The 17,586-nt window shown below is 44.5% G+C and overlaps 1 protein-coding gene across 6 annotated transcripts in view; it reads left to right on the top strand.

The window, feature by feature from the left end:
* Window positions 1–2,545: 2,545 nt before the first annotated feature.
* Window positions 2,546–17,586, top strand: part of FNBP1 (formin binding protein 1) — a 140,929-nt gene continuing 125,888 nt past the window's right edge. For 5 of the 6 annotated variants that reach the window (XM_029202342.1, XM_029202341.1, XM_029202340.1 and 2 more), the window contains exon 1: window positions 2,546–2,807. In XM_029202342.1, the coding sequence (XP_029058175.1) occupies window positions 2,784–2,807 (24 nt within the window). In that variant the 5' untranslated portion in view covers window positions 2,546–2,783. The remainder of the gene's footprint in view (window positions 2,808–17,586) is intronic. The other variant, XM_029202345.1, reaches the window with a different exon arrangement.

The raw sequence follows: 17,586 nt of genomic DNA, 5'->3' as shown, positions 1-17,586 counted from the left end.
GGGGGAAGCCCACGGCCTCTCCTTGCAGAGAGTGATCTTGGAAAAGCTAGGCCCTGATCCATCTTGAATCCTGCAGGCTGCAGAAAAATTTCCAATTCACTACTCCTCAGTTTGGTGGCACAGTGTGTAACTTGCTCAGCCACATACAGCTGGTTTTTCCTGATTTTATGCACATCTTTATAGAACTTCAGGGGAATTCCACTATCAGGTACAAAAATTGGTTTCAGTTTTAAGATTCTACTCACCACAGAGTTCCTACTTTTATCCCACTTTAGCTTTTTCCACTAGAGTTTGAATGATAAGCAAATGGAGAATTTAAAGCTAGAAACTGATGGAAGCTATTTTAACGGAAAAAAAAAAATCTTGAGAATTTCATTAGGAAGAGTACTTCACCAATAGACAACCGCCAATCAATTGTAGTTCAGGCAGTCTGTCTTGCTGCATCAGAAGTGCTTTAAAGGATTGCTTTACTTGATAGAGGAAGTAAAAATCCTCCAGAAAACAAGAGGAAAGGAAAGGGAACCAATACTTGTGCCCTCACGTGCTAAGCATTTTACATGTATTCTTTTTTTTTTTTTTTTGCGGTACGCGGTCCTCTCACTGCTGTGGCCCCTCCCATTGCGGAGCACAGGCTCCGGACGCGCAGGCTCAGCGGCCATGGCTCACGGGCCCAGCCGCTCCGCGGCATGTGGGATCCTCCCGTGCATGAACACGTGTCCCCTGCATCGGCAGGCGGACTCTCAACCACTGGGCCACCAGGGAAGACCAAAAGGTTTCCTTTTAATATGGTCTCTCTCTTTTTTTTTCTGCCGTCCCTTCCTCTTTGTCCCTCTTCTTTCATTTCTTTAGAGCAGCAGGTTGCTTTTCCTCCTGATTAGCATCTTTTCACAAGTGGTCACTCTGGTTTTGAGAAGTCTTCTAGAAGGCAGTCAAGTGTACTTGAAAAAATATTAAACCTTGGCAGGAAGGGAAATTGAGGTGAATACTGAGGCAGGGTCTCGTTAGATGATCTGCATTTCACTTACCATTTCCAAATAGCCAACCAAACCGTGCAGTATTGTTTGCATTTCTAACCCCTCCAACTCACTCTGGCTATTAATCTACCTTGGGAGATAAGTGGATGGCAGTTCTGATTGTTACACATCTAGCAGGCTTGGATAAAGAGTTCCCAGACCTGGTAACTGAGAACAAAATATTTAAATACACACACTAAAAACAAGGGGATGGAGGGAACTTGTAACTGAAGACAGACCAAAACAGTTTTGACAGTTTAAATTTATTGTAATTCTGTCCAACAAAGGAAGTAGAACTTGGTTTATCTGCAAGAGTAAAACACCACCCTTGCTCCACCCTCTCGTGGAGAGTAAGCTGGTTGAGGCTGGGTATAGTGGGACTGGAGAGATGCACCACTGTGAAATATTTCTAAAATGGAGCCCATTTTAGGAGTCCACAGTTATTCAGAAAAGTCAGTAACATTAGCTGAGGAAGAAAGAAAAGTTGGGGAGAAAAGGCCTAGTGATTCAGAGGAAGGAGTTGGAACTCAAGCAACTCTCCATTCCTGGAATGTTATTTGTGTAGACCCTCCAAATACAGAGAAAAAGGAGTCCGTATCTACTGAAAAATGAGCTCGGTTTACCAACAACAGGCCAGGTAACAGGTGCTCATTTCCTTGATCCTCGCCAGCACATGGCAAGATGGCTACGTTATTAAATAACTCCATTTGTCAGGCGAGGGCTCTGAGCTTCTAGAGGTGGAGGCATTGTCGGAGGCCACCCAGCTAGTAAGTGCGGGAGGCTGGATTGGAACCAAACGCGTTATCTGTGGACCCAGCGACTTTCCTTTTACCCACTAAGCGGCAACGTCACTTCACGTCTGAGAGTTTCTTGGCCGAACAAGTTGGAAATCACTGGTTTCAGAGATTAGAAATCACTGGTTGTGCGCCCCTGGATTCCTTCCCCAGGAATCAAACTCTAAGCTGTTTGGCCGCTCTTTGCCTAGACGTCCCTCTGTGTGCAGTACACACACAGCACCGTACCAGGCCCCACTCCTACCGCGCAAGGCTGCAAGGCTCCTCGGGCCTCCACGGTTCCCGAGCGGTGGGGAAACACCATGCGAGCGAACTCCTGTCGGTGTGAATGGCTGCCAGGGAAAAGTATGGTCCTGAAATTCAAAGCGGCGGTCGGCGCAGGGGAGCAACCTCAGGCCTCTGCAGAGCACCCGTAATAACAGGGACCGGCTATGTTCAAAGGCGAGTGGTTGTCCTAAGAGCAGAGAGTGTGGTTGCTAATAAGTAATAAAAAAAATCGGGGGGGGCTGGGGGGGAAGGTCCGGGCCTCCAAGTCCCGGCGGTGCCCCCGCCTCCCTCCGGGTCCTTCCGGACCCCGGGGCCACGTGGGCGGGGCGGAGGGCGCCTAGGGGGAGGTGGGGCCGGGGGCGGGGCGCGCGCGTGCGCGAGCTGTCAGGCCGACCCCGCCCCCGGCGTGCAGTCCCGCCCCCTCCCGCCCCTCCCCCTCCCCTTGCTCTCCGGCTGTGGGGCGGGCGGGCTGGCGGGCGCTGCGGCGACCGCGGCTGCTGCTTCCTCGGGCCATTTTGCTGAGGAGCGAAGGGGAGGAGGAGCCGCCGAGGAGACTCTAGGCGAAGAGCGGCGAGCCGGAGGAGGCGGCGACCGCGCGGGCACGGGCTTTCCTCGATCGCGGGGATCTCGAGGGGCGAAGGGATCGCTTGGGAGGGGGACCGGAGAGCCGCGCCTGCCGCGCGGAGCGCCCCTTCCCGCCCCCTGCACCATGAGCTGGGGCACCGAGCTCTGGGTGAGTGAGGGGCTGGGCCCGCCGGGATGCTGGGGAAGGTGCCTGGCGCGCCTGGGCGCGGGGCGCGGGCCGGGCTGCCCGGGTGGAGGCGACCGCGCGCTGGTCGGGGTCCCGGCGGCCTGGGGGTAGGCGCTGGTCCGGGAGCCTCTCGTCGGCCTTGGCTTGAGCAGGAGGTGCGAGCCAGATTCGCCCTTCGGAGGTGAGGGGCGCTGGGGTGGGTCCCCGGCGGCCCAAGCAGGGGGTTCGGATCTGGGTCCCCCCCGCGGCCTGAGCCGGAGGCGCGGGCGGGACTCCCTCTCCTCGGCGCCCCGAGGCCAGCGGTGTGTGTTGGGAAGAGCCGTAATCCCCCGGAGCGAGTAACTGATGCGTCGCTGGCCGACCCAATGGGGGCGTGGAGGCCCGGGGATTTTCAGGGCTGCGTTCGGTGTTCGGCGCCCAGACCCGAGGTCCTAGGCTGCTTTCTCTTCGTGGAGGTGCGGGAGGGTCGGGCGCTCCTCCGGGGGGCGGGGCGGCCCAGGCGGGGCCGGTCCCGGGTCTTGGGTTTTGGAGCGCAGGGGCGAGAACTGGTGTCTTCCTCCTAGTGGCGAGGACGTTTGCCCTGTGGTGGTCTAGGGGTGCACTTGTGATTTTTTGAGGGGCAGCTCAGTTCCTCGATTTGATGTGGGGACTGCGGCGTTTGGCCTGGAGAGGAAAGTAGTCGGAGTTAGAGGGAGATCTGGCGTTATCACCTTCAGGAAGAGGCATTCGCGGGGTAGATTTTATATTTTTTAACTGCTCAGAGGAGAGAGTCTAAACTGGGGTAGGGAGCGCCCCGCCGGGATTCTTAACCTGGGGCGCGGGTGGATAAACAAGTAGCGTGCCGTCTGGAAGCTCCTCTCCCCGGACCAAGGCGACAGGAGGATGCCAAGGCGGTGCACAGGCCGTCCTCAGGGAGGAGAGGCAGAGGCTTGTGGACTGGAGCTTGTTTCCCTGCCTTCCTCTGGATTCCTGAGGCAATCACTAGGCAAGGGATGGGCAGAGCAGAGTCCAGAGGGAGGAGTAGATGAAATCTCAATTATCGCCCTGAAGTATTCTCAAGATGAGCCGTTTCCCTTGATGAACTCGAAAGTGCCTCCCATCGGAATCCCATTTGTAAAGGGCGTGGAGGAGAAAGCGTGGGGTGGTGGCTGCTCTCTGAGCTGAGGCGAGGAAATCTCACGTCAAAATAAAACAAGGTTAGAGCAGCTATAGAAACAGCGCATCCTCCCTTAATTTTTTTTTTTTGCTTTAATTGTTTTTACATAACCATTTCTTAGGCTCAGAAGCAGCCACTGGTATTAAAACCAAAATCCTGAAGGCAATAGCTCCCTTACATGAAGATAACTCATTTTATAAACATCCTCTATCAAAACGGACTCCAATTTTCGACTGATGTTTACAAATATTCATTTTAAAAATAAAGTAACAGATGGTTTTAAGTATTTACACACGGCCAATTAGGCGGAATCTACCATTTTAAGTGTTGAATTTCTTTCTTCTTCTATTCCTTCTCCACTCCCTTTGGCTCTTTTTACCTTTTCTGGGATGAGGGGAACAAATCAGAAGTAATTTTTCATCAAGAGAATAGAAAATTTGGCACGATTTTTTTTTCACTTGTTCAAACTAGAGAAAGGAATTATTGGGGTGGGGGGAATACAATATATTTCTGAGTGAAATAGGCTGTAGTTAAAGGAACTGAACACAATGGTGGGCACTTCACGGTGATGTTGGTGAACGTTATAGAAGGTGATCCGGGGGGGGGTAGCTAAGAGAAGAAAACCAGTTAAATAGCTACAATCACCTGTATTCTGTACACTTCTTTTTGGAGGTAGAGGGTGGGAAGGAAGGCAAAGACAGGGAGTTGTTGAAAATCAGTGGGAACTGGAATATATATGAATGAAAGGAAATCTTGGATTTGCTTCAAAAGAATTTGGGGTGGTAGTGGATGGGGATGTCGATGAAGGGAACTTGCTTGGGAGTTGGTCATTGTTGAAGCTGGGTGATGGGTACAGGAGGACTTGTGATACTATGCTTTCTACTGTCTATGCTTGAAATTTCCTACAGTGAAAATAATTGGAAAAGACTTTTAAGGGAGAAGTTGTGTAAGCTAATTGAGAATTTTTTTCACTTGTTTTTAAGTTTATGAGGAAGAATGACTCATCCGTTGTCTCTATACAAGTATATGTCAGCGAAGAGTTAAAAAAAAGAAAAAGGCATTCCAGTAGAGTATTGCCCTTTGCCCTTGAGTGGCTTGGAGGTTAATAGAGGGAAAAGAATGATCACATAATTTGTGCTAAGAGAAGTGCAAAATCTGAGTTTAAATTCCAAGAAGTAGAAGGGGAACGAAATGTCTGTTTCCAGTTGCCTTGTTTTATTAATATTTGAGATTTTTAAAAAATTAGAATAATGAAGGATTCTGAAAAATAAACCTCCAGTTCTCTGGTGGTGAGAGACTCAGTGTTGTGTGGTGTGTTGGGCAGCAATGGGCAGCCTGGCAGGGCTGTGATTGAGGGTTTTCCTTGAATGGTGGCTGTGGGGATCACGCACACAGGTAATGAGATAATGATGGGGCGCTCAGGCCTAACTTGGCAGAATGATGCTTCCATATGGAGAGAGAAGGAGCTCTGGTTCGGGTAGCCACGAGTTCTTTGTAATAGGTGTTTGCAGCTTTCATAGACCTTCACAAATGCCATCAAGTTTCACACACATTTTAGGATGCCAGCCAATGTGCATGCAGGCTTTTCAAAACGACAGGTTTCTAACATGCACTTTACATTAAAGGCCTGTTCTTAGCCACATCCTGCTTTGTAGACAAAGTAAAACCGTTCTCTTTTCTCCTTTTTTTTTTTTTTTTAACCTCTCCATAGGCATAAACTTTGATATCCTAGGACATTTTTGAGAAATTATGAAATGTCAGGAAGTTATCAGGCAATCATAAAAATGGACTCAAAACCCATAATTTGTAATAACTTTATTGGATTAGATTGTATTAAAATAGGGGCTTTCTATTTTATATCAGAAGTTATAACAAAGTATAAACGGCTGATTTAAAGTGATTAGGGTAAAATTGTTTCTGTACCAAAATTAACCAAAATGCATTTACTCAAGACTTTGTTTAAAAAGTCATGTTAATAGGCTGAATAGTTTTCACTGACTTGTTGAAATTGTGACTGGTCATTAGAGAAATGGCAAAGCAAGAATTTCTTACATTTGAATTTTTTTTTTTTTTTGGTTTTGTACCTACATGTTAGAAAGAAGTGAGAAGTTACTGAAGTGTCAGCTCAGCTTTTTTTAAGCTTGATCATTAATGTGAAGTAAGAAAAAGTCCATTGGAAATTTTAGCTTTCCTTATAACTGTTCTACTCTTTGTGGCTAAAAATTTACTCAGTGATATAATCTACCTTTATCTCCTAGTGTCCTCTCTGCCATCTTTCTTTTGGTGCTAATAAGAAATGGAGTAGCCCAAAATAATAACAGCAAGAAAGCAAACAGAGAGACCCGAATAATACATATTGGTTAACATATTACTATGTTAAGCCACCTGTGTTGATTGTACTTAATTATTTTTCTTAAACCTATGTTTTTAGGACAGTGTCAGGCATATAATGTGCATTCCACAATTTGTTGAATATAATGACATTGATTGTGGTGTGCACCTTTAAGAGGCAGCAGTGAAAGAGTTGTCTACCAACTGGACCAGGAACAATGCCTGCCTCACAGTCGGGAGTTCAAGAAATATTTATTGAGGGACTGGAGCAACTAAGGGACTGGACCAATTGAGGGACTGGAGCAACTAAGCCCGTGCGCCACAACTACTGAGCCTGCAAGCCACAACTACTAAGCCCGCGTGCCACAGCTACTGAAGCCCGCCTGCCACAACTACTGAAGCCTATGCACCTAGAGCCCATGCTCCACAATAAGAAAAGCCACCGTAATGAGAAGCCCGCGCACCACAACCAAGAGTAGCCCCCGCTCACTGCAGCTAGAGAAAGCCCGCGGGCAGCAACGAAGACCCAGCACAGCCAAAAATAAAAATATATATTAAAAAAAAAGAAAGAAAGAAATATTTATTGAATAAATGAATGAATCCTTTTTTTTTCATTTTGTTTTAACATTTGCTGTTTTAAAGTAATGGGAGCGTAGTTTTAATGCCTTTCTGCACTTTGGCAGTTGTAAACATTTTTTAAAAAATAATTCTAGGCACCGTTTTTTTTTAAATAGACTATTTTTTAGAGCAGTTATAGTTTCACAGCAAAATTGAGCAGAAGGTCCAGAGACTTATACTGCTTCCTCACAAATACACAGTCTAGATCTCTGTTTGGGGGGCAGAGGGGCACACTGCTCGGCCTGTGGGATCTTAGTTCAGAAGTGAGGAGTCGTAACCACTGGACCGCCAGGGAAGTCCCTCTAGACCTTTTTTAAAAATAATTTTTAAAATTAATTAATTAATCTATTTATTTTTGGCTGTGTTGGGTCTTCGTTGCCCAGTTGCGGTGTGCGGGCTTCTCATTGTGGTGGCTTCTCTTGTTGCGGAGCGCGGACTCTAGGCGTGCAGGCTTCACTAGTTGTGGATCTCAGGCTTCAGTAGTTGTGTCCCGTGGGCTCTAGAGCACAGGCTCAGTAGTTGTGGCACACGGGCTTAGTTGCTCCGCAGCATGTGGGATCTTCCTGGACCAGGGCTCGAGCCTGTGTCCCCTACATTGGCAGGCGGATTCTTAACCAGTGCGCCACCAGGGAAGCCCTAATGGACTGTTAATAGTTGCAGGATTTGGAGAATTAGTACCTCTTCTTACTGCCCAGTACTAAATGGAGTAGAGTACTAACAACAGTTCATAGCTCTTCTTCTGCTCTTTCTTCTTTAATCCTTTAGAGATTTCTGTTTGGGATAAACATGGCAAGACCAACAGGGGAGACATCACTCTTGGAACTTCGGTGAGCAGAGCAGAACTGCCTCAAAAAATAGACCAAATCAAGTTTAATTCTGTCATCCCTGCCTCTCTATTAAAACAGGGTTTGCACAGTCTTTTCTGGTTAGTAGATTTTTTTTTAAATTAGTTTATTTTTTATCTTTATTTTCTGTAATCGAAGTGTAGTTGATTTATAATGTTTCAGGGGCTTCCCTGGTGGCGCAGTGGTTGAGAGTCCGCCTGCCGATGCGGGGGACACGGGTTCGTGCCCCGGTCCGGGAAGACCCCACATGCCGCGGAGCGGCTGGGCCCGTGAGCCATGGCCGCTGAGCCTGCGCGTCCGGAGCCTGTGCTCCGCAGCGGGAGAGGCCACAACAGTGAGAGGCCCGCATACCGCCAAAAAAAAAAAAACAAGCCCCAAAACAAACAAAAAATAATGTTTCAGGTGTACAGCAAAGTGATTCAGTCATATATATATATTGTTTTTCACATTTTTTTCATTATAAGTTATTACAAGATATTGAATATAGTTCCCTGTGCTATACAGTAGGTCCTTCTTGTTTATCTTTTTTGTGGATATATAGTAGTTTGTATCTGCTAATCCCAAACTCCTAATTTATCCCTCCCCGCCCCCCCCTTTCCCTTTTGGTAACCAGAAGTTTGTCTTCTATGTCTGTGTCTGTTTTTGTTTGTCTTTATTTATTTATTGTGCCGTGCAGCTCGGGACATGCATGATCTTCGTTCCCCGACCAGGGATTGAACCCGGGCCCACAGTATTGAAAGCACCAAGTCCTAACCACTGGACCACCAGGGAATCCCCAGTCTATTTCTGTTTTGTAAATAAGTTCATCTGTATCATTTTTTTAGATTCCACGTGTAAGCGATATGATATTTGTCTCTCTGGTTAGTAGATATTAAACAAAACAGGGGTGGTCAGGCGATTCTATGGTTGGAAATTTACCCATCAGCTTGTTGCCTTCACTTTATACATTAGATATCATCCTGAACATTGCATTTTTGGTAGGTAAAACTGTGTTTCAAGCACCGTAAGGGGTTTTGTCTGTGCTTACCATGTGACCACATTAGAACTCTTGCTTTACATTGGTGTGACATGGAAAGTGCCTCTTTGAAGGACTATTCAAATATCACCCACTTCCTTGCTAAAGCTAATATTGTGTTTCCTGCAAGTATTACTCATGCTTGTTTCATCAACACCACCCACATTTAAAAATAAGGCTTTATTTTGACACTTAAAAATTGCAAGCTACCAAGAATACACGTATGCCCTGGGAAATTAATCTAATTAGATTTTGGAATGTGGGTGTGAAGTCTTCTGGAATTAGTGTTTGTAATGCAATATTTGTTTCCTGATTTAGTAATACATAGTCATACTAGCTTGAGCCTGGTGATGTGTCTAGGTAAAAAAAATTAAAAAGTCATAAAGGGCCAAATATGCATATTGTATTAAAGGGTTAGTTGGGAATATAAAAGTTTTTAATATTGATTCTTTTTTTTTTTAATATTGATTCGTTTAACTCATAAGCCTCATCTGTAAAGTTTATGCTAAATTTATGTAACTCAGGACTTCCGTGGTGGCGCAGTGGTTAAGAATCTGCTTACCAATGCAGGAGACACGGGTTTGAGCCCTGGTCCGGGAAGATCCCACATGCCATGGAGCAGCTAAGCCTGTGTGCCAAAACTACTGAGCCTGTGCTCTAGAGCCTGTGTGCCACAACTACTGAAACCCTTGTGCCTAGAGCCCGTGCTCCACAACAAGAGAAGCCACTGCAATGGGAAACCCATGCACAGCAATGAAGACCCAACACAGCCATAAAAAAAAGAAAAAAAAATTTATGTAATTCTTTTTTTAATTTGAATTTTTAAAATTTATTTATTTTTATGCAGCAGGTTCTTATTAGTTATCTATTTTATACATATTAGTGTATATAGGTCAATCCCAATCTCCCAATTCATCCCACCACCAGCCCCCCGCCTTCCCCCCCTTGGTGTCTATACATTTGTTCTCTACATCTGTGTCTCTATTTCTGCCTTGCAAACTGGTTCGTCTGTACCATTTTTCTAGATTCCACATATATGCGTTAATATACAATATTTGTTTTTCTCTTTCTGACTTACTTCATTCTGTATGACAGTCTCTAGGTCCATCCATGTCTCTACCAATGACCCAATTTCATTCCTTTTTATGGCTGAGTAATATTCCATTGTATATATGTACCACATCTTCTTTATTCATTTGTCTGTCGATGGGCTATGTAAATCTTAACAACTTCAATTGTTTAATACTAGCACTGTATTCATACCACCACTGCCAATGGCAAAATAGATGAAACTTCCAATTTCTTCCTGCAAAAGTTATTAAAACCTGTTCACATTTAAGCTATAATATCACATTAGCTATATTGTGGTTTCTTTTTAAAACTTTGAACACACCATTCTAATCATTGGCATGAAGTTTTTAATAAGAATTATTTCTTAGGACTTCCCTGGTGGCACAGTGATTAAGAATCTGCCCTCCAGTGCAGGGGACATGGGTTCGATCCCTGGTCTGGGAAGATCCCACATGCCGTGGAGCAACTGAGCCCGTGCACCACAACTACTGAGTCTGCGTGACACAACTATGAAACCCGCGCACCCTAGAACCCGTGCTCCGCAACAAGAGAAGCCACTGCAGTGAGAAGCCCACGCACCACAATGAAGAGTAGCCCCTGCTCGCCGCAACTAGAGAAAGCCCGCGCGCAGCAATGAAAACCCAATGCAGCCAAAAATAAATAAATAAAATAAATAGCAGACCGTACCCTAAAGGAGGCTGTCCGCTAACCAGCTGGGCAGGGAGTCCTTTCTGGAAGAAGGATCTGAGCGGCACATCTCTGCACTGGCCACATCCTCATTATCCCCTTTTACAAGAGAGGAAATCGAAGCACAGAACGGTAAAATAACTTATCAAGTTCACAGAGTAGAAAGCAGAGATTCAATCCCATGTCTGGGACTCTAGAGCTCTCCTTCTCGTCCTATTTTTTTAAGTTAATACCATCAAAATGTATTTTTATTGTTTGTAGTTTTTATTATAGGAATTTTCACACATACTTAGAATATGATGAACCCCTATGTACTCATCACCCAACTTCAATATTATCAATATCTTTGGCATTCTTGTTTCATCTTTTTGCCGCCACATGGTTTTTTAGAGCCCTCAGTCTCCCCCGCCACACACTGTAATAAATACTATTCTGCTCCCTCCCTTTCTGAGGAATCATGCATAGAACCCAAATTCTCCCTCCATCTTTTAAAGTATGAAAACGGAAGAGAACCAACTTGTTAAGTGCTTGACACACCTTGATTAGGGTATTTAAATGCATCCTTTCATAACCTAACAAGGACCCTGTGAGTTTATTTCCACTTTATAGACCAGACCCACCCAAACAATGAATGCTAGTGCTAGAATTTAAATATTTTTTTCCCAACACTAAACAAATGTTGTTTTAAAAAAATTCGTCTTCTGTATTAGTAGCTCACAATCCCTCTTTTCCCCATTACTCATATTTCCCCTATCACTGATGGAGGTTTTGCTTTCTAAAACATTTCATCTTACTCACACTGAGAATCATTAAGAACCAATGACTCACAGTACCGTGCTGTAAACGCAACAGAAACTATTATGAATGAAGCGTCTGTTCTAGCAGGTGTTTCATATATGTCTAGTGATTTCCCCCCCTTCCTTTAAGTCCGGAGTTTTTTTTTCTTTTTAATTTAAATAAATTAATTTGTAAAGGTATTAAATAGTAAGAGTAATATCAATTTTCTGATTTGGGGGTCTAACAAAATTATGTCTTGGTGAAAAGTATTTTTAATGAAATTGAGACGAAACAAAGAGAATTAGATATTGACCACTTCGGGGGTGCTCTGGCTGTCCCATGCAGGGCTTCAAACTTTCGGTTCTTGAGAAACAGGAAACTAAATATTTCCTTTCATATCAATAGCAAAAGAAAACTTGGCACCTTTACAGGAAGCTATTCCCCTTGTACTTCTATTTGCACAACCAAAACTGAGAGTGGGTTCCTGAAATGCATTAAAATACCTGACCGGTCCTTGGGAGAAATGGCGTGGGCCCACGCAGGTAGATGAGACAGCCTGGAAGGGCTAAGCCGGGGCCGTATGGCTTGCCTCATCCAGCATTTATTAGTGTCCCGCAAGTCTTCATTTCTGCTCCTCCTTTTTCCCGATCTATAAAGTGGTGTGGTGATGCTTGCCTTCGGCTCCACAGAAAGCATAAAGATCAGTGCTTGTTTGTGAAGTGCTTTGAGACTGTTGGATGAGAGGTGATGGGGAAGTACTTAGGAGAGTCTAGGGGAGGGTTCAAAGGAAAAAAAAAAATCCCGTTCCTTGAGAACAAATTGCAGAGCTCTCCTGCTGGAACTGGGACTTGTGAAAAATGAGCAATTCTAGTTTGCACAGTGCAGTCTGTCCTTTGATTTAAAATTCTGTTTTCATGTTAACCATAAAATAAAATAACGTAATAGTAGGAAAGTGCCTGGAAATCAGTGCTTTGGAAAGGAAATCTGGATTATAGGAGACTATGCATGTTTATCTCTTTTCTTTTTCCTTTTTTAAAAAATATAAAATGCACTGCAAAACCCTAACCATACTAATTTTTTAGCAATATACTTGGGTCTACTTAAGGGATAATTTAAATGTTATCCCTCAGAGGGAGATAGTTCTCTTTGGCTATTAATACCATTTAAAAAAAAAAAATCTACCGAAGTCACATTATTTCCCCCCAAAAGCTGGATATTTGCTGCTTGAGACAGCTAATGAATTATTCTACATATCAGCTTAGTTTGAGATTGTTTTCTTCTTAGCAAAGAGAACCAAGAAGTTTTAAAATATTTGTGTTAGGACAGATATATATGGAAATGCCTGGCAATGGTTGTTTGGGCAAAGACATTTGTATTTCATGAGTGTGTATATGTATGTAAACTGTATTTTTCAGCATGACTGAATTTTTTTTTTTAATTTTTATTTTATTTATTTTATTTTTGGCTGCGTTGGGTCTTCATTGTTGCATGTGGGCTTCCTCTAGTTGCGGTGAGTGGGGGCTACTCTTCATTGAGGTGCGCGGGCTTCTCATTGCGGTGGCTTCTCTTGTGGAGCACGGCCTCTAGGCACGTGGGCTTCAGTAGTTGTGGCACACGGGCTCCGTAGTTGTGGCTCACGGGGCTATTTGCTCCGCGGCATGTGGGATCCTCCCGGACCAGGGCTCGAACCACTGAGCCACCAGGGAAGCCCAGCATGACTGAATTTTTAAATTTAAAATTTACTTATCTTTGGTGGTGCAGTGGTTAAGAATCCGCCTGCCAATGCAGGAGACATGGGTTCGAGCCCTGGTCCGGGAAGATCCCACATGCCGCGGAGCAACTAAGCCCGTGTGCCACAACTACTGAGACTGCGCTCCAGAGCCTGCGAGCCACAACTACTGAGCCCATGCGCCTAGAGCCCGTGCTCCGCAACAAAGAGAAGCCACCGTAATGAGAAGCCCACACACCACAACGAAGAGTAGCCCTAGCTCGCCACAACTAGAGAAAAGCCCAGGCACAGCAGCAAAGACCCAGTGCAGCCCAAAATAAATTAATAAATAAATAAATTTTAAAAAATAAAATAAAATTTACTTATTTTTAAAACTAGCAAGGCAATCTGCATTGTTCAATTTTCAAACAATACTAGAGTGTACATGAAAAGTCTCCCTATCATCTTAGGATAGATGTAATTTTTTGTTTTGTTTTGTTTTTTGGCTGCTCTGCTCAGCTTGTGGGATCTTATTAGTTCCCCGACCAGGAACTGAACCCCAGCCATGGCAGTGAAAGCATAGAGTCCTAACCACTGGACTGCAGGGAATTCCCAGGATACATGTAATTCTTAATTGCCATTACCGTTTTTGGCAGAGGGATAGGTGATGTTGGTGGCAAGTAATGTGACTTTAGTACATAAAAGAAGAGACCAAAATTATAAAAATTATATCAGACAAGAGAGATGAGAATGATTGAGATGTCCATATTTTTGTCCAAAGTATCTATTTATTCTTTGAGCATCTACTAAGTGCCCAGACATGGTTCTTGCCTACAAGTAGCTTATAGTCTAGTTGGGGGGGGGGGCAGAAACATAGATAGGAAATTGCAGTACAGTGTGACAAGGACTAAGGTAGGGTAACTACATGGAAACTTGTACACAGGAGTATAACTCAGTTGGGGAAGAAATGACATCTCTATGGTGTCCTGAAGGACTGATAAGTTACACAGGTGAAGGGAGGCGGTCAGGTTGGGAGGGTGATCTAGACAGTCTTTCTGGAGGAGGGAGTAGATGCCATGTCCAAAGGCTTATAAGTGTAACAGGACACAGAGCTCCAGAATGAGCCGAGCACGTGAAGAGGAGCCTGGAAAGGTAGACTGTAGCTGAAACCAGGTGACTATGGCTTTACCTTGAGGGCATACAAGGCACCCACGCTTGAACTGCTGAAAGCAGTTGCTATGGGGCTAGATTGTCAGTCTCCTTACTGCCGTGTGGAGAGGACTGGAAAGGAGGGAGATAGCTTTGGGCTAGACTAGGCTAATTGGCTGATTGGATTAATCCTGTGAGTTAGAGCAGAGAGTACCCCTCCACATTTTTACAAGGGTAGAATTGATGAAAATGAATTGCTAAGGAGTCTTGGATGCCGAGAGAAGACCTGGCAGTGTACATCGTGAGTGGTGAGCCAGGGCATCGGCAGGATGAGGTCAATTCACTGCTCTGGCTAGTGGGTTAAGTATAAGTAGTAAGTATATCAGCCTCGGGTTTTTTTGTTCTCCAGTTGGATACAAAACCAAAACCTACAGTCACTTCTTTCTTTCTTGCCCTCTCTTTGTTTCTGCTCAGTACAACCTTGATAGGGCTACCAGTGTCTGTTCCTCGGCTCTTCTAAGCTAACAGGGTTGGTATTGTCAGTATGCCTTGGAGGTGACTCACATTAACCGAACTCCCAAGACTGATGCACAAACCAGAATGCAAGTTTCAAATTTATAATGAGAAGTATATCCATAAGGAGACTAGCTATTCATATTTGCTGAAGTGCACATTTTTTCCCTGAAGGCTAAATTCTATACACAGTTACTTGGAGAGCATAAAATGAAAATCGAGTTGGAGGAATTTAATGGATTGTGACACCAAGCTATGGAAGCCTGAGGCATCTATCTCTTCTAGAGGGATAGATCTACATTAAGGATAGAATAGAGTCTGTTTTTACAGATGCTATGTAGTGATTCCCTTTCCTTTTTTTTTTTTTTTTTTTTTGCTGTACGCGGGCCTCTCACTGTTGTGGCCTCTCCCGTTGCGGAGCACAGGCTCCGGACGCACAGGCTCAGTGGCCACGTGGCTCCGCGGCATGTGGGATCCTCCCGGACCGGGGCACAAACCCATGTCCCCTGCATTGGCAGGCGGGCCCTCAACCACTGCGCCACCAGGGAAGCCCTCCCTTTCCTTGTAATCTATCCTTTCTTTAGACAGACTATAGGGTATTCGGTTATACAGCTAGATAGATAGATAGACAGACAGACAGACAGATAGTTTGGCTGCATTGGGCCTTTGTTGCTGCGAACAGTCTTTCTCTAGTTGAGGCGAGTGGGGGCTACTCTCCTTGCGGTGCGGAGCTTCTCACTGTGGTGGCTTCTCTTGTTGTGGAGCATGGGCTCTAGGTGCACAGGCTTCAGTAGTTGCGGCACACGGGCTCTGTAGTTGTGGCTCGCAGGCTCTAGAGTGCAGGCTCAGTAGTTGTGGTGCACGGACTTCGTTGCTCTGCTGGCATGTGGGATCTTCCCAGACCAGGGATCAAACCCGTGTCCCCTGCAGGCGGATTCTTAACCACTGCGCCACCAGGGAGGTCCCTTTGGTTATGTTTAGACCTTCTAAATTCTAATCTCTATTCCATCTTGCATCCCTGAGATTCCATCCAACATTTCCCAAACTGGCAAGAATGAGCATCTATAAATTTAAAAGCTCTCCTCGGTAATTCTGATGTGGCTTAGGTAGCATGATTTAACACTAAGATTCCTAAGCATACATTCTCAGCTTTTGCTCATTTTTATTCTTTACAAAAAATTTAAAATCTAGCAATATTTTGGAGCTACTTTCTTACCCTGTCAACCACTTACAAGCATAATCGTTCTAAGGTACCCTTTATTCCTTTATCCCTTCATTCCTTGGTTCTCTCCTTGTGATTTACTCAGGGACCCAAATAAGTCATAATTCATTCAACAATATTATTGACCACCTGCTATATGCCAGGCATATTTCCCTTTGCTCTAGGTGAAGGGAAAATGGCAGTAAACCACAGAAAAAAAATTTTTGCCTTAATATATGTGATCTAAAGGCAAGTATAAGGGTATAGCTAATGTATCCAATAATGATAAATGCTATGGAGAAAAATAAGGCTTTGAGAGACTGAAAACAGTAGGATTAGGGTTGATGGGGAAAAGAACAGAATTTTAGTGCTGGACATTTTGCAAGATGCCTATTAGCTATCTAAGTATCTTGTATCTAGTAGCTGGTTAAATGTATGCATCTGGAGCTCCGGGAACAGATCCAAGCTGTTTGGGTCTGTTTGGATCTGATTACCCAATGTAAGTAGGAAAAGCTAGAATTATAATGGTAAAGTTCTAAGCTCTTGCCATAGTTATATTCCTGCAAGCACTCTTATTTAACCTTAGAACTCTGTCACTTGGAAAAACTGTCATAATATGTTGCCCTTTTGGACAGTGGCTGTGCTCCCTGTTTGCCGAACTGTTTGCCTTACTGAGAATCATGATGGGAAACTTGGTTTAGGTTAGGAGGGGCATAGACTATTAAGAGTTGATTGGTTTTGTAAATTGGGATATGAGCATAATCAACAGATCTTGAAGCTTCGATAGGTGTAGAAATAACACTAATGTACCAACTTGTAAATGAAAAAATAAAAATAAATGGCCACTGATGGGTAGTGAGTTTTGGGTAATAATTAGAAATTAATGTCACACATGCATCATTTTAATAGGTTTTTGCAGACGGTCTAAGATTTTCAATTTTACTTCTTTGAAAGCTGCCTATTTGCTTTGGAGATGATTAGCAAATGTTTAGAATTATTCAGTTTACACCGCGTTGACTTAGATCTCTGTCGTACCTGATATATTGCTTACTTTTCCTCTTTACATTTCTCGGAGGTAGTTTAAAATCGGCAATACTAGATCACCAAATTGATCTGATTTTGCGGGGAGCTCTACTTCATACGCGTGACAGATTCTGTTTTGCAAGGATGGCCACAGCAGTATCTCCAATTCCACGTGCTCTTCTAGTGTGACATTGAGACTCCTCCTACTGAGGGGAAGGGGAGGGCTTACATCCCTTCCCCTTGAACCTAGGCAGATCTTTGTGACTTCCTTGACGGGTAGAATATGGTGAAATGGTGCCATGTGATGCCATGTGACCCTTTCTGAAGCAGGATCATAAATAGGCCATGCACTTTTGCCTTGCTCTTTTGGGATGCTTCCGTTTAGAACTCAAGCACCATATTGTTAGGAAGCCCAAGCAGCCCACATAGAGAATCCATATGGAGAAGTCAACTGTAGGGGTTCCAGCTGACAACCCAATTGAGGTTTCGGCGAACAGATGTAATCAGTGGCCAGCCTGAGTGAAGGGTGTCCAGATGACTGTACCCCCTCGCAATCAAGCCCCCACAGCCTTCAAGCCTTTCCGGCTGGGGCCCCAGCCACGGAGGAGCAGAGACAAATTGTCCCTGTCAAATCGCTGACCTATAATTAAATGGTTCTCTCCAGCTA

Source organism: Monodon monoceros, unplaced genomic scaffold (genome assembly GCF_005190385.1).
Source record: "Monodon monoceros isolate NGI ecotype Baffin Bay Population unplaced genomic scaffold, NGI_Narwhal_1 Super_Scaffold_5, whole genome shotgun sequence".
In the NCBI taxonomy this organism is placed as follows: domain Eukaryota; kingdom Metazoa; phylum Chordata; class Mammalia; order Artiodactyla; family Monodontidae; genus Monodon; species Monodon monoceros.
The sequence above is the reverse complement of the archived record's forward strand: the minus strand, read 5'-3'. Positions and strand labels throughout refer to the sequence as shown.